A 21,067-nucleotide genomic window follows, 5' to 3' on the forward strand; every position below is an offset into this window, starting at 1 on the left:
CAGTGGGGACTCTATGCTGCAGATAGAAACCCCACTGATCTACAAGTAACTGCCAAAATAATGTAAATAATTTAGTAGATGAGGGATGCAAAGGATATTAAAATCAGGTGCTTCCACACAGGTGTGGTTCTTCTCTAACAAGAGAGTTCTCATCTATATTATTCGTAGCTGTCTACTTACCACCACAGACCAATGCTGGCACTAAGACCACACTCAACCAACTCTATAAGGCCATAAGCAAACAACAAAACGCTCATCCAGAAGTGGCGCTCCTAGTGACCACCTTTACTCCACACACAGAGATGCATACAAAGCTCTCCCCCACCCTCCATTTGGCAAATCCGACCATAATTATATCCTCCTGATTGCTGCTTACATGCAAAAACTAAAGATGGAAGTACCAGTGACTCGCTCAATACGGAAGTGGTCAGATGACACGGATGCTACGCTTCAGGACTGTTTTGCTAGCACAGACTGGAATATGTTCCGGGATACATCAAATGGCATTGAGGAGTATACCACCTCAGTCATCGGCTTCATCAATAAGTGCATCGACGACGTCATCCCCACAGTGACCGTACGTTCAAATCCCAACCAGAAGCCATGGATTACAGGCAACATCCGCATCTAGCTAAAGGCTAAAGCTGTCGGTTTCAAGGAGCGGAGCACTAATCCAGACGATTATAAGAAATCCCGACATGCCCTCAGACGAACCATCAAACAAGCAAAGCGTCAATACAGGATTAAGATTGAATCCTACTACACCGGCTCTGACGCTAATCGGATGTGGCAGGGCTTGAAAACTTTTACAGACTACAAAGGGAAACCCAGACGCAAGCTGAACAGTCCACCGAGCATACCAGATGAGCTAAATACCTTCTATGCTCGCTTTGAGGCAAGCAACACTGAAGCATGCACGGGAGCACCAGCTGTTCTGGATGACTGTGATAACGCTCTCAGTAGCCGATGTGAGCAAGACCTTTAACAGGTCAACATTCACAAAGCCGTGGGGCCAGAAGGATTACTAGGACGTGTACTCAAAGCATGCGAAGACCAACTGGCAAGTGTATTCACTGACATTTTCAACCGAGTAATACCTACATGTTTCCTACAGACCACCATAACAGTCCCTGTGCCCAAGGAAGCGAAGGTAACCTGCCTAAATGATTACCGTCCCGTAGCACTCACGTCAGTAGCCATGAAGTGCTTTGAAAGGCTGGTCATGGCTCACATCAACAGCATCCTCCCAGATACCCTAGACCCACTCCAATTCGAATACTACCCCAACAGATCCACAGATGATGCCATTTCTGTCGCACTCCACACTGCCCTTTCCCACCTTGACAAAAGGAACACCTATGTGAGAATGCTGTTCATTGACTACAGCTCAGCATTCAACACCACAGTGCCAATGAAGCTCATCACTTAGCTAATGACCCTGGGACTAAACACCTCCCTCTGCAAATTGATCCTGGATTTCCTGAAGGGCCGCCCCCAGGTGGTTGCTGTTACTCGCTGTTTATCTATGCATAGTCACTTCACCCCTACCTACATGTACAAATTACCTCGACTAACCTGTGCCCCCGCACACTGACTGGGTACTGGTACCCCCTGTATATAGCATCATTATTGTTATTTTATTGTGTTACTTTTTAGAATTTTTTACTTTAGTTTATTTGGTAAATATTTTCTTAACCAACAGTGAAGTTCAAGAAGAGTTAAGGGCTTGTAAGTAAGCAATTCATGGTAAGGTCTACACTTGTTGTATTCGGCGCATATGACAAATAAAGTTTGATTTGAGTTAATTAAGAAATGAACATCCCATCATGCTTAGGCTCATGTATAAAAATGGTGGGCAGGCAATAATTTTGGCTACCATGGCTATGCCCCCATAGGATGACAATGCCCCATCCACAGGGCAGGAGTGGCCATTGAATGGTTAGATGAGCATGAAAACGATATAAACCATATACCATTGTCATGTGACCAGATCTCAACCCAAATGATGAAATTTATTGTGGAAGAATGGTGTTGCATTCCCCAGTAGAATTCCAGATACTTTTAGAATCTTTGGCAAGGTGTATTGAAGCTGTTCTGGCTCGTGGTGGCCCTATTAAGACAAATTATGTTGGTGTATCAGTAATTTTGGCAGTTACCTGTAGCTATACTCTATGCTGTACATGTCTGTCTGTTTGTCTGTGCATGCTGTGCTGAACATGTTGGTCTGTCCATCTGTCTGTCTGCTTTATCTGTCTGTCTGCCTGTCTGTCCTCAATGACAGCAGACCAGTGGAGGCTCCTCGGAGGAGGAAGGGGAGGACCATCCTCCTCAGTGAATTCAATACAAATAAAAATGGTAAAACATTGAAAAGTTATCCTTTTTAGATAAAACTATACTAAATATTTTCATGTAAACAAATAATTTATTAAACACACTGTTTTGCAATGAAATCTCTACAGTAGCCTCAACAGCACTCTGTAGGGTAACACCATGGTGTAGCCGGAGGACAGCTAACTTCCTTCCTCCTCTTAGTATATTGACTTCATTACAAAACCTAGGAGGCTCTTGGTTCTCACCCCCTTTCATAGACTTACACAGCAATTATGACAACTTCCAGAGGACATGCTTCAACCTATCAGAACTCTTGCAGCATGAAATGACATGTTGTCCACCCAATCAAAGGATCAGAGAATGAATCTAGTACTGAAAGCATAAGCTACAGCTAGCTAGCACTGCAGTCCATAAAATGTGGTGAGTAGTTGACTCAAAGAGAGCAAAAGACAACAGTTTTGAACAAAGCAATTTCTTCAAAAATGAAGGAGAAGCAAGAGAAAGATAGAGATTTCAAATTAGTTTTTTCACTTTCAGTTTCACTTAGCTAGCGAATGCAGCTAGCTAGTTTGGCCTACTCAAAACACCCAGCTCAAACACAGGGATGCTATGTTAGATAGCTGGCTATGACTATCCAACACAACACAGGAACTCTTCCATGTCAAGGTAAAAGCTTTTGGTTTTATTCATTTATTTCAACCGGGGCCCACTGGTATAACTGCTATACTGCTTAGTGACTGTAACGTTACTGCATAATTAACTGCATAACTGCGTTCATCCACCTCTGGCCTGCTGGCCCCCCTACCTCTGAGGAAGCACAGTTCCCGCTCAGCCCAGTCAAAACTGTTCGCTGCTCTGGCACCCCAATGGTGGAACAAGCTCCCTCACGACGCCAGGACAGCGGAGTCAATCACCACCTTCCGGAGACACCTGAAACCCTACCTCTTTAAGGAATACCTAGGAAAGGATAAAGTAATCCTTCTAACCCCCCCCCCTTAAAAGATTTAGATGCACTATTGTAAAGTGGTTGTTCCACTGGATATCATAAGGTGAATGCACCAATTTGTAAGTCGCTCTGGATAAGAGCGTCTGTTAAATGACTTAAATGTAAATGTAATTGTAGGGGGTTTACTAATGCATGAGTTCAATTAGCTATGTTGACTAGAATGTTAGTTTAGTTAATATGGTGACAACGATGTGTGGTTAGGATATGGTTTGGCTTGTTTTTTAGTTTTTTTGCCTGGTCACATACTGTTGATGTGTTGTGCATTGAAGTCCACAAACGAAGGGAAAAGGTGAGAGGAGGACAGCGCATAGATGCGAGAAGGAATACAACGTGGCTGCTATGAAAGTGAACTGTGTTTACACGTGATCAGGGGTGTATTGAATGTGTTGCTGTCTGTCCATGTGTCACTGTCTGTCACCTCAACATTTTCTCTCGACCCGTGTGCATCTACGTTGTAAATGTTAATTCATAGGCTAGGTTGTAACAACCTCATCATGGGTATAGTAAAAATGTCAGTATCACGTAGCAGCCTAAACCTATCGATGTTACATTGAACTGGGTGAATGGAATATGAATGACAGCCATCCAAAATGCTGTAATAGAAATAAGGCCATGCTAATGAAAAACAAATTGTCCTCCCTCATCATAAACGGCACTGACCGCCACTGCAGCAGACAGACAGACAGACATGTCTCTGTGTGTTGCGGAACAGCTCTGATCGGAACCTTAGTTTTGAAGTGAGGAGTAGAACAAGAGTAGATTTAGCAAATCTTGTGTTGAAGAAATATGGTCCGCAAAAAAGAAAATTGAGAGTACATTTGTGCCTCTATAGTGCACTTAAGATGTTTTATTAAGAACTGAGAATGGCCTTGAGTTTTTCTCATGTCACTATGACAACTGCGGTATGCTAGTCATTTTACAAGGCTGGTCGTGTTTACTCTTTCAACTACTACTACTCTACTGCTCTCAGATGTTCTCTCACCTTCCTGCATATCCCTCTGGGCTGTCGCCTGGGTAATTGTGCTCTCTCTCTCCCTCCCTCTCTCTCTCTTTTTTCCCCCTGTGACAGTGGTTCCTGTTGGTTCCAGCGTGTTAGTCATACCTGCCGTGCGTGCGTGTGCGAGTCAGGACCAGAAGGCTCTTCATGATACTCCCACAATTTCACCCCAACCGTGTTCTCTACATCTTAATCAGTGTGAGGCATGCACTGCATCCCAAATGGCACCCTACTACTTATATAATGCATAGGGCTCTGGTCAAAAGTAGTGCACCATATAGGGAATCGGCTGCCATATGGGATGCAGATATACAGCAGGGTCGCAGTAACATGCATTTGACCAATTCTTATATAACGGATCAGTAACCATTTTATGTGTCATTCTATATGAAATGATGGTGGTATGTCGCATTGCACCTCAGCAGTCGTGAAGAAGCGATGTAGAGAGACAGATAGAGATACACTAAGTATACCAAACATTAGGAACACCTTCCTAATATTGAGTTGGACCTCCCCCCCCCCCCTTACCCTCAGAACAACCTCAGTTCATCGGGGCATGGAGTCTACAAGGTGTCGAAATTGTTCCACAGGGATTCTGGCCGATGTTGACTCTCAAGCTTCCCACAGTTGTGTCAAGTTGGCTGGATGTCCTTTGGGTGGTGGGCCATTCTTGAGCGTGAAAAACCCAGCAGCGCTGCAGTTCTTGACACAAACCGGTGCGTCCGGCACCTGCTACCATACCCCGTTCAACAGCCCTTAAATATTTTGTCTTGCCCATTCATCCTGGCACAATACATGTCTCAATTGTCTTAAGGCATAAACATCCTTCTTTAACCTGTCTCCTCCCCTTCATCTACACTGATTTGAAGTGGATTTAACAAGTAACATCAATATGGGATCATAGCTGTCACCTGGATTCACCTGGTCAGTCTATGTCATGGAAAGTGCAATGTCTTGCATACTCAGTGTAGAGAGATACAGTAGGACCTCAGTGATACGAACATGTCGGCTGAACTGAAATGTCTGTAACTTTGAAATTCACTGTGCATCAAACCATTACAGAAGATATTTATTGCGTAGTTACATGTGTTTTCTAATCGTTTAGCCAGATAGTATAAAGTTCATTTTTTTTAATATGTGTACTGGACTGGTTTGATTTTGCCTGTTCAGTTGACTGGTCGGCCCGTAACTCTGAGGTTTGTATCTTTGAGGTTCTACTGTCGAGAGATAGAGGGGTGGAAAAATGGAGTTCTGCCATAAGACTGGCACTCTGTCGGTCTTGCCTGGGCAATGACAAGGTGTTGACGGTAGCCGTGGTTTTGTCGCACCGAGGCAACATACTTTTCCTACAACGCTATGGAGCTCTCCATTGACTGACAGTAGGATTCTTCGGGGTCAAGTTTACCCTGGGTACAGATCGACGATAAACTTCCCCTCACCCAATCCTAACCATAATCATTAGTTAGCAGAATGCTAAACTTTTCATCATTAATGTCTCCCTTTGTCATACATTTATTGATTGCAGCCAAAAAATATGATATAAGAGGAGGACATTTGGTATTTTTGTACCTCATTGGCAGTTACAATTGCCAAGACCCACCCCTGCAGTCTACTAACAAGTATAGGGGCAGCAGTTTGGAAGAATTGAAGTTACAGCTAATGCCTTGCGCCTGAAGATATAAAACACAATAAAAGTCCTTGCTGGATGCTAAATGCACATTAGCATTATCAGTCCCTATGCTCCACTACAATTCCCTATCCCCATCCACTCTATGCTACACTAAAATTCCCTATTCACATCCACTGCCTATGCTACGCTACAATTCCCTATTCACATCCACTGCCTATGCTGCGCTAATTCCCATTTCCCAGTCATTGTGCCCAAGTGTAAAGCCTGCTGTTCAGACATTATCCAGTTCTACAGCTCTGGTTCCCCAGGCTGCCCCCATGGAGAGAGGCTGAGCTCGGCGGTGCACCGTGTTGGGGGAAGAGTTTTGAGTAGCCCCCCCCTCCTGATCTACCCTGCTGGGACTGATGATGCAGGTCTCACAGAGGGGCCAAGCAGCACGTCAGGGTACCCACAGACTGGGACTCACGCCCTCTCCTATCTCCCTCGGTCTGCCCTCCCGCTTTCTTTGTCTCTCTCTCTCTCTCTCTCTCTCTCTCTCTCTCCAAATGTTCCCCCTCTCCTAAGCACTGTGCCTCTTTCTCTCCTCCTGTTCCCTCACTTTCTCCACCTCTATCCCCTCTTTCTTGGAACCCCAATTCTCTCTTTTATCCTCACCTCCCTTTCCTTCCCCATCTGTTCTCACCTATTCCCCTGTTTCTTGGCATCCACCTCATTCCCTGGCTTTCTCCCCTCCTCTATCCTCCCTTTCCCTGGCATCGCTCTCCCATCTTTAATCCCCTCTTTCTTGGAACCCCTCCCTCTCTATCTTCCGTTCTGTCCTCCCTTTCCTGGCTCTACCGAGCTTCTGTGCTGGCCTGTGTCTGGGGGCTGTCTCCTTGGCTGGAGGTCAGGTGGGTTCCCTGGGCATTCAGGGTCTTTCCTGAAACCTTATCTACAAAGAGACGGAGTGTGTGTGTGTGTGTGTGTGTGTGTGTGTGTGTGTGTGTGTGTGTGTGTGTGTGTGTGTGTGTGTGTGTGTGTGTGTGTGTGTGTGTGTGTGTGTGTTTGGGAGGGGTTGGTTGGTGTGTGTTTGTGTCTGTTTCTCGGGTGAATGGGGTCTACTTGGCTTCTCTGCCCAGTGTCTGCCCTTGACTGCATGCCAGAGGGTATCTGTCCAGTGCACACACCAGATCGGATGCATTAGAGAGGGGGTGAGGAGTGTGTGTACAGTCCCTTCAGAAAGTATTCACACCACTTTACTTTTTCTACATTTTGTTGTGTTAAAATGGATTGACATTATGTCCCATTATGTCAAAGTGGTGTTACGTTATTGGAAATCTTTACAAATTATTTCAAAATTAAAAGCTGAAATGTCTTGAGTCAATAAGTATTCAGCCACTTTGTTCTGGCAAGCCTAAATAAGTTCAGGAGTACACATTTGCTTAACAAGTCACATAATAAGTTGCATGGACTCACTCTGTGTGCAATAATAGTGTTTAAAATTATTTTTGAATGACTACCTCATCTCTGTTCTCCACACATAGAGTTATCCGTAAGGTCCCTCAGTCGAACAGTACATTTCAAACACAGATTCAACCACAAAGACCAGGGAGGTTTTCCAATGCCTCGCAAAGAAGGACACCAATTGGTAGATGGGTAAACATTTCAAAAGCAGATGCTGAATATCCCTTTGAGCATGTAATTAATTACACTATGGATGTTGTATCAACACACCCAGTCACTACAAAGATACAGGCGTCCTTCCTAACTGAGTTGCCAGCGAGGATGGAAATGGCTCAGGGATTTTACCATGAGATCAATGGTGACTTTAAAACAGTTGCAGAGTTTAATGGCTGTGATATGACAAAACTGAGGATAGATCAACAACATTGCAGTTACTCCACAATACTAAACTAAATGACATTAAGGGGAAACCTAGTCAGTTGTCCAACAGAATATATTCAACTGAAATCTGTCTTCCATAGTGAAAAGAAGGAGGAAAATATTCCAAAACACGCATCCTGTTTGCAATAAGTCACTGAAGTAAAACTGCAAAAAATGTGGCAAAGAAATTAACTTTATCTCCTGAAAACAAAGAGCTTTGTTTGGGGCAAATCCAACACATCACTAAATGCCACTCTTCATATTTTCAAGCATGGTGGTGGCTACATCATGTTATGGGTATGCTAGTCATTGGCAAGGAATATGGAATATTTTAGGATAAAAATAAACGGAATAGAGCTAAGCACAGGCACAATCATAGAGGAAAACCTAGTTCAGTCTGCTTTCCACCAGACACTGGGAGACAAATATACCTTTCAGCAGGACAATAACCTAAACACAAGGCCAAATCTACACTGGAATTGCTTACCAAGATGACATGGAAAGTTCCTGAGTTGCCAAGTTACAGTTTTGACTTAAATCGACTTGAAAATCTATTGCAAGACTTGAAAATGGCTGTTTGGCAACGATCAACAACCATCTTGACAGAGCTTGAAGAATGTTTTTAAAGAATAATGTAAAAATATTGTACAATCTATGTGTGCAAAGCTCTTAGAGGCTTACCCAGAAAGACTCACAGCTGTAATTGCTGCCTAAGGTGATTCTAATATGGGTTGACTCAGGGGGTTCAATACTTATCTAAAAAGACACACTAGAATTTTTATTATTCTAATAATGTTTGGAACAAAAGTTAGAAATGGTCTTCCGCTTTGACATTACAGAGTATTTTGGGTAGATCGTTGAAAGAAAATGACAATTAAATCCATTTTAATCCCACTTTGTAACACAATAAAATGTGGGGAAAAAGTCAAGGGGTGTTAAAACTTTCTGAAGGCACTGTGTGTGTGCGTATGGGTGCCTATGTCTGTGTGTATATCCCTGAGGCATTTGTTTTACATTGCTGCATTATCATGACGGTGCCAAACACACACACACACACACACACACACACACACACAAAGTTGCCACGCTCGACCTCAATCACTTCAGCACTTCGTATCAAGAGCACTCGATGAATGAGGGGGCTGAGACTCGAGAGAACGAACGAGAGCCAACACCTGAGTGGGTTACCGCGGCGACAGCTAATGGAACAGTTGGCCGGTGTGCATGGCAGTTTTTTTGGTTCGTCCGCAGGACAATTAATTGGCCAGATGGCCCTCTGGGAACTGTAGGCAAGTTGTTTTATAATATATGCCAGTATAATACACACATAGGAGTTGTAGTTCTCTGTAGTTCAGTACCTGAGGGTTTTGGTGGTCATGTCGATAGCGGTGATGCCGTGGTACATCAGCGTCTCGCTCCATACCGGGTTCAGAGTGTTCTTCAGTGTTTTGGTGCGGAGCTTGTTCGCCTGCAGGGGACCAACGTGAGAAGGAGAGAGGGATGAGAGGTGGAAAGGGAGAAGAGGAGGAGAGAAAGGATTGGGGAAATAGGGAAAGAGAAGAGAGAGAGTATAGAAAACGGTGCATCTGGGAGCATAGGGGAAAGAAATGGGCAATCGAGAAAGTGACAGGTGGGAAGAGATGAGAGAGAGAGAGGTGGGTCAATTGGGGAGGAGTACGAGGGAGTTGAGATGATAGAGAGAGAGATAAGAGGGAAATAATTAGAGAGAGAGAGAGAGATAAACTTAATTTCTCTCCTTCCCTCAGGAAATGGTAGACATCTGCTCACCTACTTTATAGAGGAGGACAGGAGGCTTCCCCACTTCACCTGTCTGTCTGTCCCCCCTAGCCTGTTGCTAGCACCACTACCGGCCAGACCCGCAAACAAGCACCTGTCAATTAACCCGCGCTAACACAATTAGCATGAAAAATCAAAGCCCCTCAATGATGAAAGGCCTAGTGTTACCGTCCGATAATGCTACGCTAACTTCCCCTTCATGAATGATTGAGAAGGCAGGGTTTTCACATTAGCCAGCTCTAGACTATTTTCCATTATAAGCTGCCTCCAGGATGTGCTGCTGTTTTACATATTTCATTTATTTTCTCGGTTACACAACGGCTGTTTTTTCGTTTTGATGCCGAGACCAGGCACGCTTCCTCAATTACTCAGCCTTGAATCCCCCCAGTGCACACACAGATACATACACAAATACACACACACACGGACACACATGCACACACACACGCACACACACATACGCACACACATACGCACACACATACGCACAAACACGCCAAGAGAGTGGAGAACTGTATACTCTCGAGGTACTCAAGCACGAGCCTAAATCCCCACTCCCCGGGGCATTCTGGTGCTCCGGAGCTAATTACCTCTCTCTCTCCATCCTTCAGTCTCTCTCTCTTTCTCTAAACATCTCCGTCTCTCGCTCTCTTTCTTCCTCAAATCTCTCCCCCCCCTCTCTTCCTCCATTCCTCACTCTTTTTCATCTTTCCCACCTATACCACTAGGTACATCCCCGTCCAAAACAGCATATGGTGTCAGCAAAAATCACCTGCCTGGCTCCCCTCCCTCTTCATCTCCATCTATTTCTTTCTCTCCCCTGCTCCCTTCCCCTCGTCATCAATGGTGTTACATGTTTCCCTAAATATTTCATCTTTAGCCCTCCACCTCTCACTCACTCCCCCCCCATCCATCTATATGGACCCTCTCCCTCTCTTCCTCTCTCCCTTTCTTCCTCTCTCCCCTGTTCCCCCGAGCTCACGCACACAACTGGCTAAGACTGTGACTCAGAAAACTCATTCTCCATGCGCCACAATTAGGACAGGGAGCAGATGAGAACGTCGAGCCGGGCAGACACCAAGAACCTCTCTCACGGCTCTCTCACTTTCTCTCTCTTTTCACCTCTCTCTCACTAGCGGTTCTGGGGGGGGGCAGTGCCCCTGTGACAACAATTTTGGACCCCCTTGTGGCCCCCCTAAATGTGGAGTATGAAATAATTTTTACATAACAAATTTTTGCAATCGTTCTTTTTTTACATCCGTTATTAGACAGTGGCAACGCGGAACATGGTCTTTTGCCTGCTAATGCCTGCAATGCAGTGAAGAAAACGATATGACAACAATAACGTCTAATGTAACTGGCCCCTCTAACAGTACAACTGGCCCCAGCTTGGCCCCCCCAGTTGAAATGATCTAGAACCGCCACTGCTCTCTCTCTCTCTTTCTTTCTCCCTCTCCTCTATCCCTCTCTCTCTTCCTCTCTCTCTGTGTAATGTGTTAGTGTGTGTGAGGAGGAGAGAGTGTGTAAAGGCGTGTGTGTTGTGTTTTTGTGCATGAGAGAGAGAACAAGTGTGTGTTTCTGTGGAGGTGTGTTTAGTCAGGTGTGTCTGTCCATGTGAGCCCAGCGTTCCTTTAGTATGAGTAATCATCTTGTGCCCCTGTATGTGTGGACGCTGGTGTGTGAAGGAGTGTGTATATCTATGTGGGAGTATCTCTGTGTGTGAGTGTGTGTGCGTGTGTGTGTGAGTTAGAAAAAAAATAGAAAGGTTGAGAGGGGAGAGTGTGTGTGTGTGTGTGTGTGTGCTCGTGCCCCTGTGTGTGCAAGATGGTGTGTACGCGTGTGAGTCCCTCCCTGCCGTCTGCCAGCCCGCCTGTCATCCTCTGTTTCACACTCACGTGCTCCCCACTCCTCGGCGCTGTAGACTCGTGTGGTCGATATTTACCAAACGGGGGTTTGTGGGTACTTACGTATGTGCTGACGTAGGCCCCCCCCCGGTCTACACTCGCCTGTTGACGTGAGTAGTGTAACAATCGGCGCTGTTTCCATAACAACCGCCCGCTGCTGTCCTCCCTTCATCCATCTCCCCCCTCCTCCCTCCCTCCTTCTCTCCCCCTTTACCTCCAGCCCTCCTCCTCGGCACTGTGTTGCTATTCCAAGGTCATAGAGGGTCACATAGAGAGAGAGAGAGAGAGAGAGAGAGAGTGACAGAGATGGGGACGGAGGTCAGGGTGAAGAAACAGGGTGTGGAACAAAAGGAGGGGGGGAGGTATAAACAGAAACAGACCTAGTAACTTTGTTTGCTGTATTTTTGGAGGGGTTTGACCACAGACATTGTGTTTATAATACCGGTCTCTATCTCTATGCGGCTATCACAACTTACTTCGATGTTGACCCAAACCCAAGATGGCCGCCATCAACAAACAACCACATGAGAAGATTTTGTGTCAGATGCCAAATCCTCCCGACCGTTCACAAGAACAACTCCGAAATCTAAACAAAGCCAGTAAAGTGGGACCAAAACATTGCTGTGGAGCACAGAGAAATACCACATTAATCAGCAAAGTGCCAAAACAACTCCTTTTCAAAGTCGATGTAGCGTGTCAACGTGCTACATTAGCTAGCTAGTTACATTTAGCTCTAAAGCCAAAGCCCAGTTTTTTCAAAGTACATGGACTTGCCAGCCAAATAGAAAAAGTAGCCATACAGAGTTCCCGGGCTGGGGTAAAAAAAAAAAATTCAGAACAAGCTCAATTTTGCCACGATTTCATCCGAAATACACAGCTAAATTATTGAATACTGATTTGTAAAATAAATTGTGGTATTGAATAGAAAGACATTCATTTACAATTGAAATTACTGAAAATGTATGCATTCAGTCTGTTGTAAAATGATGCAAAAACAACTTAAGAATGGGAAGCATAGAAATAGCTCACATAGAACATATTTACTGCTTCTTAGACTTGTGTTCAACGAGAATGACAGATCTAACTAATTTCTATGTGAATTTGGTAGGGTTGCCCAAAAAGTTACATATAGCAGCTTTAAACCTGTCTTCTCTTGAGATGAAAGTTTTACTGAAATATATGAATTGCCATAATTATGTTTGTTCTTCAAATTATTTACTTTATTGGCTCAGCTACTGTGGACATTTAGGGTAAGGAAACCAATGTGTCAATTTGGATTGACCTTTAACAGTTTGGCCTGTCAATCAATCACTGTCTGGTGGGACTGTCAGGAGAGGGGGCAGGATGTTTGTGAGTCACAGAGTTGGTTGGGTTTCAGACCTGTCAATCACTGTGGGTGGGACTTTGAGGGATGGTGGTAGAGTAGTAATTTAGTCCGAAAAACTAGTTTAGTCTACTCTTTCAATTTAGTTTGTTGTGGCAAAAACCTAAGAAAAAAGGTTGTGTTCTGTCAAGTAAACATGGATTCCCTGTTGAGAAACAACAATATAGAATTGCAGGAAAATGGTTTTAAAAATGCTGCTGTATAAGTGCTGTAGCATGCCAAGGGCATACTTTATGTATACGGTAGCTAAGAAAGTACGTGTATGTTGTGTAGTAAGCTGTTAGTAGCCCATGTGTCTTACCCTAAGAATTTGGTCCCTCTAGCCCTCAGAACTTAGCCTGCTGTTCTGACTTGGTGGTGCACAAGTAGCCTGTAGCCTGTTTTAGAGAAATGTCATCATCGAATATTGTAAGAGCTTTCATTGTCTGCTTATGGTCCCCCGTTATTTATCCTACGGTTCTGGCTTGGTGTGCAGGGAGAATACAGTAAGAAAGGCCCATGTTCTGAATTCTGTTGCTGTACATTTCAAAAGTGCAGAACGAATAGGCATATCATCCGTCTCAGCTCGCTCATGTCTTAATTGAAATTATGGCTTGTGAGAATGCTATTCATTGACTACAGCTCAGCATTCAACAATATAGTGCCCTCAAAGCTCGTCAATAAGCTAAGGACCAAACACCTCCCTCTGCAACTGGATCCTGGAATTCCTGATGGGCCTTCAACCAGGTGGTAAGGGTAGGTAACAACACATCCGCCACGCTAATCCCCTCAGGGGTGCATGCTCAGTCCCCTCCTGTACTCCCTGTTCACTCATGACTGCACGGCCAGGCACGACTCCAACACCATCATTAAGTTTGCAGATGACACAGCAGTGCTAGGCATGATCACCGACAGTGACGAGACAGCCTATAGGGAGGAGGTCAGAGACCTGGCTGTGTGGTGCCAGGACAACAACATCTCCCTCAACGTGATCAAGACAAAGGAGATGATTGTGGACTACAGGAAAAAGAGGACTGAGCCCCCATTCTCATCAACAGGGCTGTAGTGGAGCAAGAGAGCTTCAAGTTCCTTGGTGTCCACCTCACCAAACTAACATGATACAAGCACAAAACCTACTACCCCTTAAAAGACTGAAAAGATTTGGCATGGGTACTCAGATCCCTAAAAAGTTCTACAGCTGCACCATCGAGAGCATCCTGACTGGTTGCATCAGTGCCTGGTATAGCAACTGCTCGGCCTCTGACCGTGAGGCACTACAGAGGGTAGTGCGTACGGCCCAGTACACCAATTGGGCCAAGTTTCCTGCCATCCAAGACCTCTATACCAGGCGGTGTCAGAGGAAGGTCCTAAAAATTGTTAAAGACTCCAGCCACCCTAGTCACAGACTGTTCTCTCTGCTACCACATGGCAAGCGGTACCGGAGTGCCAAGTCTAGGTCCAAGAAGCTTCTAAACAGCTTCTACCCCCAAGCCATAAGACTCCTGAACATCTAATCAAATGGCTACCCAGACTATTTGCATTGCACCCCCCCTTTTACGCCGCTGCTACTCTAAGCTATTATCTATGCATAGTCACTTTAATAACTCAACCTACATGTACATATTACCTCAATTACCTCGACGAACCGATGACCCGCACATTGACTCTGTACTGTTACCACCTGTATATAGTCTTTCTATTGTTATTTTACTGCTGCTCTTTAATTACTTGTTCCTTTCTTATTCGTATTTTTTAAACTGCATTGTTGGTTAGGGACTTGTAAGTAAGTATTTCACTGTAAGGTCTACACCTGTTGTATTCGTCGCATGTGACTAATACAATTTGATTTGATTTGATCATCCGTCTCAGCTCACTCATGTCTTAACCAAAATGACGGCTTGCCTCTTATGCGCTCATCATTTCCTTATGTCATAGTCTGTACATCTCCATTGTTAGATTGCTTATACATGTGTAGGTCTATCTCGTTAGTATCTTATTCATCATTTTAGACAATGTTAGAATGATGCATTTCATTGTTTTGCTTACTTTGTGTAGCCTATTAAAATTCACTCATGTGGTTTTCTCCACAAGGAAGGAATACTGCATGATGGTCTGTAACCATGTTTGCCAGTGACAGTCTCTTCACATTCAAATACTTTTGTTCAACAAAAAGTTAATGTAATTCCAGTACATATTGCGAGGGTTGTTGCAAGGGTTGTTTTGTTTGCGCAACGCGCTGTCTTTGAGTCAGTATATTGTCTATAAAAGTGGAGCCTCTTGATAGTGTCTCTTACAGTCCATTTTGAAAGTGTTAACTGAATAGGCACTTGCTCATACGTAGAGCTAAGTGTGGTAATGAGATAAGAAACAACATTATGAATTTACTGAACATAAATATATAGCAATAGCAATAAGTATCATGACATTAGCTTTTATAACCTTAATAATCTCTATTCTTTTATCATATTTTGGAACAGAATGAGTCTCTCTCTCCACTACCTATTGTTCCTGCAGTGAGGATTCAACATAATATATCTGCAGATAATCGCCAGAAAGCAGTAATAGACTACCTGTATGCAAATTAGGTAGCCAAATGAACAGCTATCTCACCGACGCGATTCGTTTCCCGTTTACCGACAATGTTTCTGCCATCTTTTCCTATGAATGAAAACAATGATCATTAACCTTTGATTTGGATGAATATTTCTACTTCGAATCAGCTGCTCAGGACATACTGCTCACCCCGGACTAAGCCCTGATCCCAGAGACTCAGAAGAGGAAAAGGCAGCGTAAGAGAGGCCAACGTGTAAGCACCCTGACGAAACTACGCTGGCGAATAAATAATCTACCCCTACCCCGAGTTCTACAGGTGAACATACAATCACTGGAGAACAAACTGGACAAGCTCTGATCGAGACTATCCTATCAACGTGACCGGAAGAACTGTAATATCCTATGTTTCTCAGTGTCTTGGCTGAACAAGGACATGGATAATATACATCTAGCTGGTTTTTCTATGCATCGTCAAAACCGTAAGGCAGCGTCAGGTAAGGTTGGGGGGGGGGAGTTGTGACTCTTTCTTAACAACAAAATAACTGCGCAATCTGTAATATTAAGGAAGTCTCGAGGTTCTGCTCGCCTGAGTTAAAATACCTTATGATAAGCTGTAGACCAGGGTACCCCAACTGGCCCCCCAAGCTTCATGAGCAAAATAATACAAAAAAACGTTTTTTTATTTTTTTATTATTGTAATTTTTTATTGTTGGACATAAAATACTGTAAAAACACCAGGAAATCAGCTCCAAACGATTTTAATTTAAGACATCTGTTTCCAAGTAATCCCACGCATAATAGAGAGACACGTGATTGTATACAAATGTAAGCAAGGTTTGAAATGATTATGATTTTGTCAAACATTATATCTGTTTGGGCATCTTGCGGTCAATTTGCAGTTCTACAAATCATTTGTAATTATTTTCCGGCCCCCAAGAAAAAAATTGTCCCACGGTTGAATCTAGTTGATGATCCCTGTTGTAGACCATACTATTTACCAAGAGACTAGCTGTCTATTTACCACCACAAACCAATACAGGCACTAGGACTGCACTGAACTAGTTGTAAGCAAACAAGAAAATACTAATCGAGAGGCGGCGTTCCTAGTGGCTGGTGATTTTAATGAAGGGAAACTGAAACCCGTTTTACTTCATTTCTACCAGCATGTCACCTGTGCAACTAGAGGAGACACAAGTCTAGATCACCTTTACTCCACACACAGAAATGCATACAAAGCTCGCCCTCCATTTGGACAATCTGACTATGACTCTATCCTCCTAATTCCTGCTTACAAGCAAAAACTGAAACGAGAAGTACCAGTGACACGCTCAATACGGAAGTGGTCCGATGAAGCGGTGCTAAACTACAGGACTGTTTTGCTAGCACAGACTGGAATATGTTCCTGGATTTATCTGATGGAGTTTACCACATCAGTCACCGGCTTCATTAATAAGTGCATCGATGAGGTTGTCCCCACAGTGACCGTGGCAGCTCAGGGGAGTCAGAGGTGAAACTCACAATAAAATAAGCCAGCGCGAAACCGTTTTGCGGTGCTCAAACAAAAGCTGTTCTTTAATAAAGGTTGGGGGAACGGGAATGGTAGACAAACAACTAAAAGGCCTCTCAGGTAACGGGTGGGTCGCTCTATGTCAGGCGTGGTGGCTCCTCGAACCACCTGTGGTAATGAACAACAAAAGAGAGAGAGAGCGATGAGTCCGGGGTTTCAATACTTGCTCTCAACTTGCACCGGGTGGCATGCTTCCAGGGAATGAGTCCTCTTCTTCGATTCTTCTAAGGTCTAGGCGTACCCTCTGCCTGTCTGCCCAAGCGCCCGAGTGACTGCACCTCCACCTATACCCATTTGGGGTAATGACGGACAAGTGGGACCAATTCCAGATGCCAATTGGTTGCAGCACCTGGACTGGGTAGTATTGGTGTTGAATCACCAGCCCCAGCTGGTGCATTTAGATCTGTCCATGGTGTTGATTCACCTTGGCCTCTTTAGCCCTCTGGAGCTGACCAAGGTCCTGCTCCTTCCTTTGTAGCTTCCTGCTGGTTCCCAGGTTGCCACAGTATGTACACATCCCATCCAGAAGCCATGGATTACAGGCAACATCTGCACTTAACTAAAGGCTAGAGCTGCCTCTTTCAAGAAGACACTGTGGCAGGACTTGCAAACTATCACGGATTACAAAGGGAAGCCCGGCCGCGAGCTGCACAGTAACGCAAGCCTACTAGACGAGCTAAATGCCTTCTATGCTCGCTTCGAGGCAGGCAACACTGAACCATGCATGAGAGCACCATCTGTTCTGGTTTACTGTGTGATCACGCTCTCTGTAGTCAATTTGAGTAAGACCTTTAAACAGGTTAATATTCACAAGGCCGCAGACGGATTACCAGGATGCATACTCAGAGCATGCGCTGACTAGCTGGCAAGTGTCTTCACTGATCTGTAATACCTACATGTTTCAAGTTGACCACCATAGTCCCTGTGCCCAAGAACGCCAAGGTACATAGCACTCACATCTGTAGCCATGAAATGCTTTGAAAGGCTGGTCATGGCTCACATCAACACCATCATCCCAGGCACCCTGGACCCACTCCAATTCACATAACGTCCAAACAGATCCACAGATAATGCTAATCAAATCAAATCAAATGTATTTATATAGCCCTTCGTACATCAGCTGATATCTCAAAGTGCTGTACAGAAACCCAGCCTAAAACCCCAAACAGCAAGCAATGCATGTGAAAGAAGCACGGTGGCTAGGAAAAACTCCCTAGGAAAAACTCCCTAGAAATGCAATCTCTATCCACACTGCCCTTTCCCACCTGGACAAAAGGAACACCTACGTGAGAATGCTGTTCATTGACTACAGCTCTGTGTTCAACACCATAGTGCCCTCCAAGCTCATCACTAAGCTAAGGACCCAGGGATTAAACACCTCCTCTTCCATTGGATACAACAGGAACAGGATCCCACCTGTCTACCTGTACTTCCCCATACCTTTTCCTATTTGCCGGAAAATGGCTGCTGGCTAAGCTATGGACGCTACTGGGACACTTGCAGCATTACATTTTTCACTCTTTACTTTAATTGCTGTTAAATCTGGCTTTGGAATTTAGCGATTTTACCTGCGTCTTGGTTTTGTCTTCTACCAAACTTTGACTGCAGCCAACCAGCGGTATTTCCCTGTAATCATGCACTTTGTGCGCATGTGCTATCAATAGATCACTAGAAGATGCATTCTAGCAGGAGAAGACTATACAGACGTTTCTGACTAGTGAATTGAAACGTTTAAATGAAAAGAAGCCTAGTTAGTTGGAAAAAACGACAGCCGGCGCTTATGGAAAACCCTGATTAAGCCCAGTGCTCTGGCCAAAATCACAGGTGGTATTGTCTGTCCACTAAACAGCAGAGAGGCACTCAAAACTCAACATATTATCCAGAATATATGCAACTGGATTCATTTCAAAATCGATTTATTTTTAAATTGACTATGTCTGTGAAAGTATGGCAATAATTTCTATGACTCTTAAGTGCCGTGCTATCGCCAGCGGCAGGAAAAACTCTCCCGTCTGTTCGAGATGTTATGGTGGTTTAGGTGAGACCATTTATCACTTCACTGTGAGGCTGTTTCAGTGGAAAGAAACACACTGGGTACCACTAATATGGAAGCTGATGAGGGATAGGAAGGTTGTAGTGACCTTGCTTGCTCCAGGCAGGAGGTGGAGCTTGACGTATGGATCGGCCAGTCCGTTGGAGTCCATGGCCTTTAGTCCCTGTGGAGACACACACAGGCATGGTTACAGACGCATGCACGTACACACACATACACAGTGAGAGACACACACACACACACACACACACATAGACACACACACACACACACACACACACGGTCAAGGTTTAACTATCATACACACGACATACAGTCATATAATACAGGCTGTAAGCCAGACAAGGTCAGGGCGTGACAAAGAGCATTATGTCCTTTGCTGTTGAACTCTACTCTTGTTTTGTCTATTGTGTCGCATGCCATTCTACTCAAATCGTTTTCATTCCAAGTTCATCATTTCTCAAGCTAGTCTGTTTCTATGTAAGGTGTGCCAGCACTACCGATGATTTCCATTGAGTTGGGGTGCTTATCTGGGTATAAACACAGTCAATCACCTCCCAAAAATGGAGAAACGATAGCAACTCCCCGAAATGTCCTGGTAGGAAGGCACAGGATTACGTCTGGATCCCAAATAGCACCATATTCGCTATGTAGTGCACTACTTTTGACGAGGACCCATATAGCGCTGGTCAATAGGGAATGGGGTAACATTTGGGACACATGTTTAGTCTGTGTATATTATTGAATGGGTGCATCTCAGCTTCACATCTACCATAATACCCATAAGGGGTGTATAAAATATGTTTGTCTGGTGTGGACTGAATGCCATATCGATCTTTCTAGCCCGGATCGCATCAATACTTAACTCTGCCTCATTGTCAAGAGATAAACCTCAGTTCTCTCTCACTGAGTAGAGTTCCCGGGTTTTCGAGGCAAGTGCCATTGTCTTCATGACTTGGCTCAATGTTCTGGGTTAGAGCTAAGCCTGTCTCCGTGGAAAAGATATGTGGAGTGGCTTTCAACGCTGCAACGCTAAACTAAGGCTTGCAGTGGATTGGATAGAGCTTAAGCTGACAGCACTTTGATTCTGGACGCTTTGTGTGGAAGGGACATGGTTTAGCGTATGCTTGGGGTGTAAGTGGAGTCTCGTTTAGAATAGTCTGTATGGGGTGTATAGGGTTGAGTTTCTTACCTTGGCCTTGTGGATTGTACAGTGTAGACAGTTGTTCTCGTGATCAAAGAGCAGGGTGAACTCCAGGGTGCCCAAATAAGCTGTAAAACAAAACAATTAATTCAGACGGTCCATTATTGGCCGTTGGTTTGGACCTGGCTGTGAATACAGCCTGAATAAAAGTGTGTATAAAGGAATTGAATACACATAAACACATATTCATGCACAGATGGCCACACCGATGAATACACATAAGCATAAACACAAAGACACACACGCATACCTTCCACCCCCAACCCTACCCACCCACCCCCCACCAAACACAAACACCAGTAACTCCAGCCTCCTGCACAATTCTGGAAACGGGATACGCTGAAGCTTATTTTCCTGACACTCTCTTAAAAAACATGCCTTGTTTTTATTACTCGCCATGAGTGGAAAGAAAATAAGCTTGAGGGCTGAATCACATTACTCTGACACAGCTAAATAAATCACACACTTGTGTGTGTGTGTGTGTGTGTGTGTGTGTGTGTTCCCCTCTGTCGGCGAAACTTGGAGCGAGTCTTGCGACATCCAACGTGGGACAATGATGATGGCGAAGACACTCAACTCACAATTACTTCCCTTAAACACACGCAGTGCCAGCTGACACTGAGAAATGTACCCAGAAACTGGTTTTGACATAAACAAACGGCGACTTCGAGAGTCGGGATTGAACCGCGAGAATATTGAGGCACATGTTTGTTTTCGGTGATTAACTAGGATACACATTTATTTACATAAATCACCGCAAGGACCCCATCGAGTTTATGAGCGGAGACACGCACGAACA

The 21,067-nt window shown here is 44.4% G+C and overlaps 1 protein-coding gene across 1 annotated transcript in view; it reads right to left on the minus strand.

Annotated features, from left to right (window-relative positions):
* The window catches only part of LOC106602691 (double C2-like domain-containing protein beta), a 50,803-nt gene that overhangs the window by 24,897 nt on the left and 4,839 nt on the right, over nucleotides 1–21,067 (minus strand). The window contains 3 exon segments of the mRNA XM_014195474.2: nucleotides 9,186–9,295; nucleotides 19,153–19,227; nucleotides 20,257–20,336. Coding sequence (XP_014050949.1) covers nucleotides 9,186–9,295; nucleotides 19,153–19,227; nucleotides 20,257–20,336 — 265 coding nt within the window.

This window comes from Salmo salar, chromosome ssa04, assembly GCF_905237065.1.
Source record: "Salmo salar chromosome ssa04, Ssal_v3.1, whole genome shotgun sequence".
Taxonomy (NCBI): Eukaryota; Metazoa; Chordata; class Actinopteri; order Salmoniformes; family Salmonidae; genus Salmo; species Salmo salar.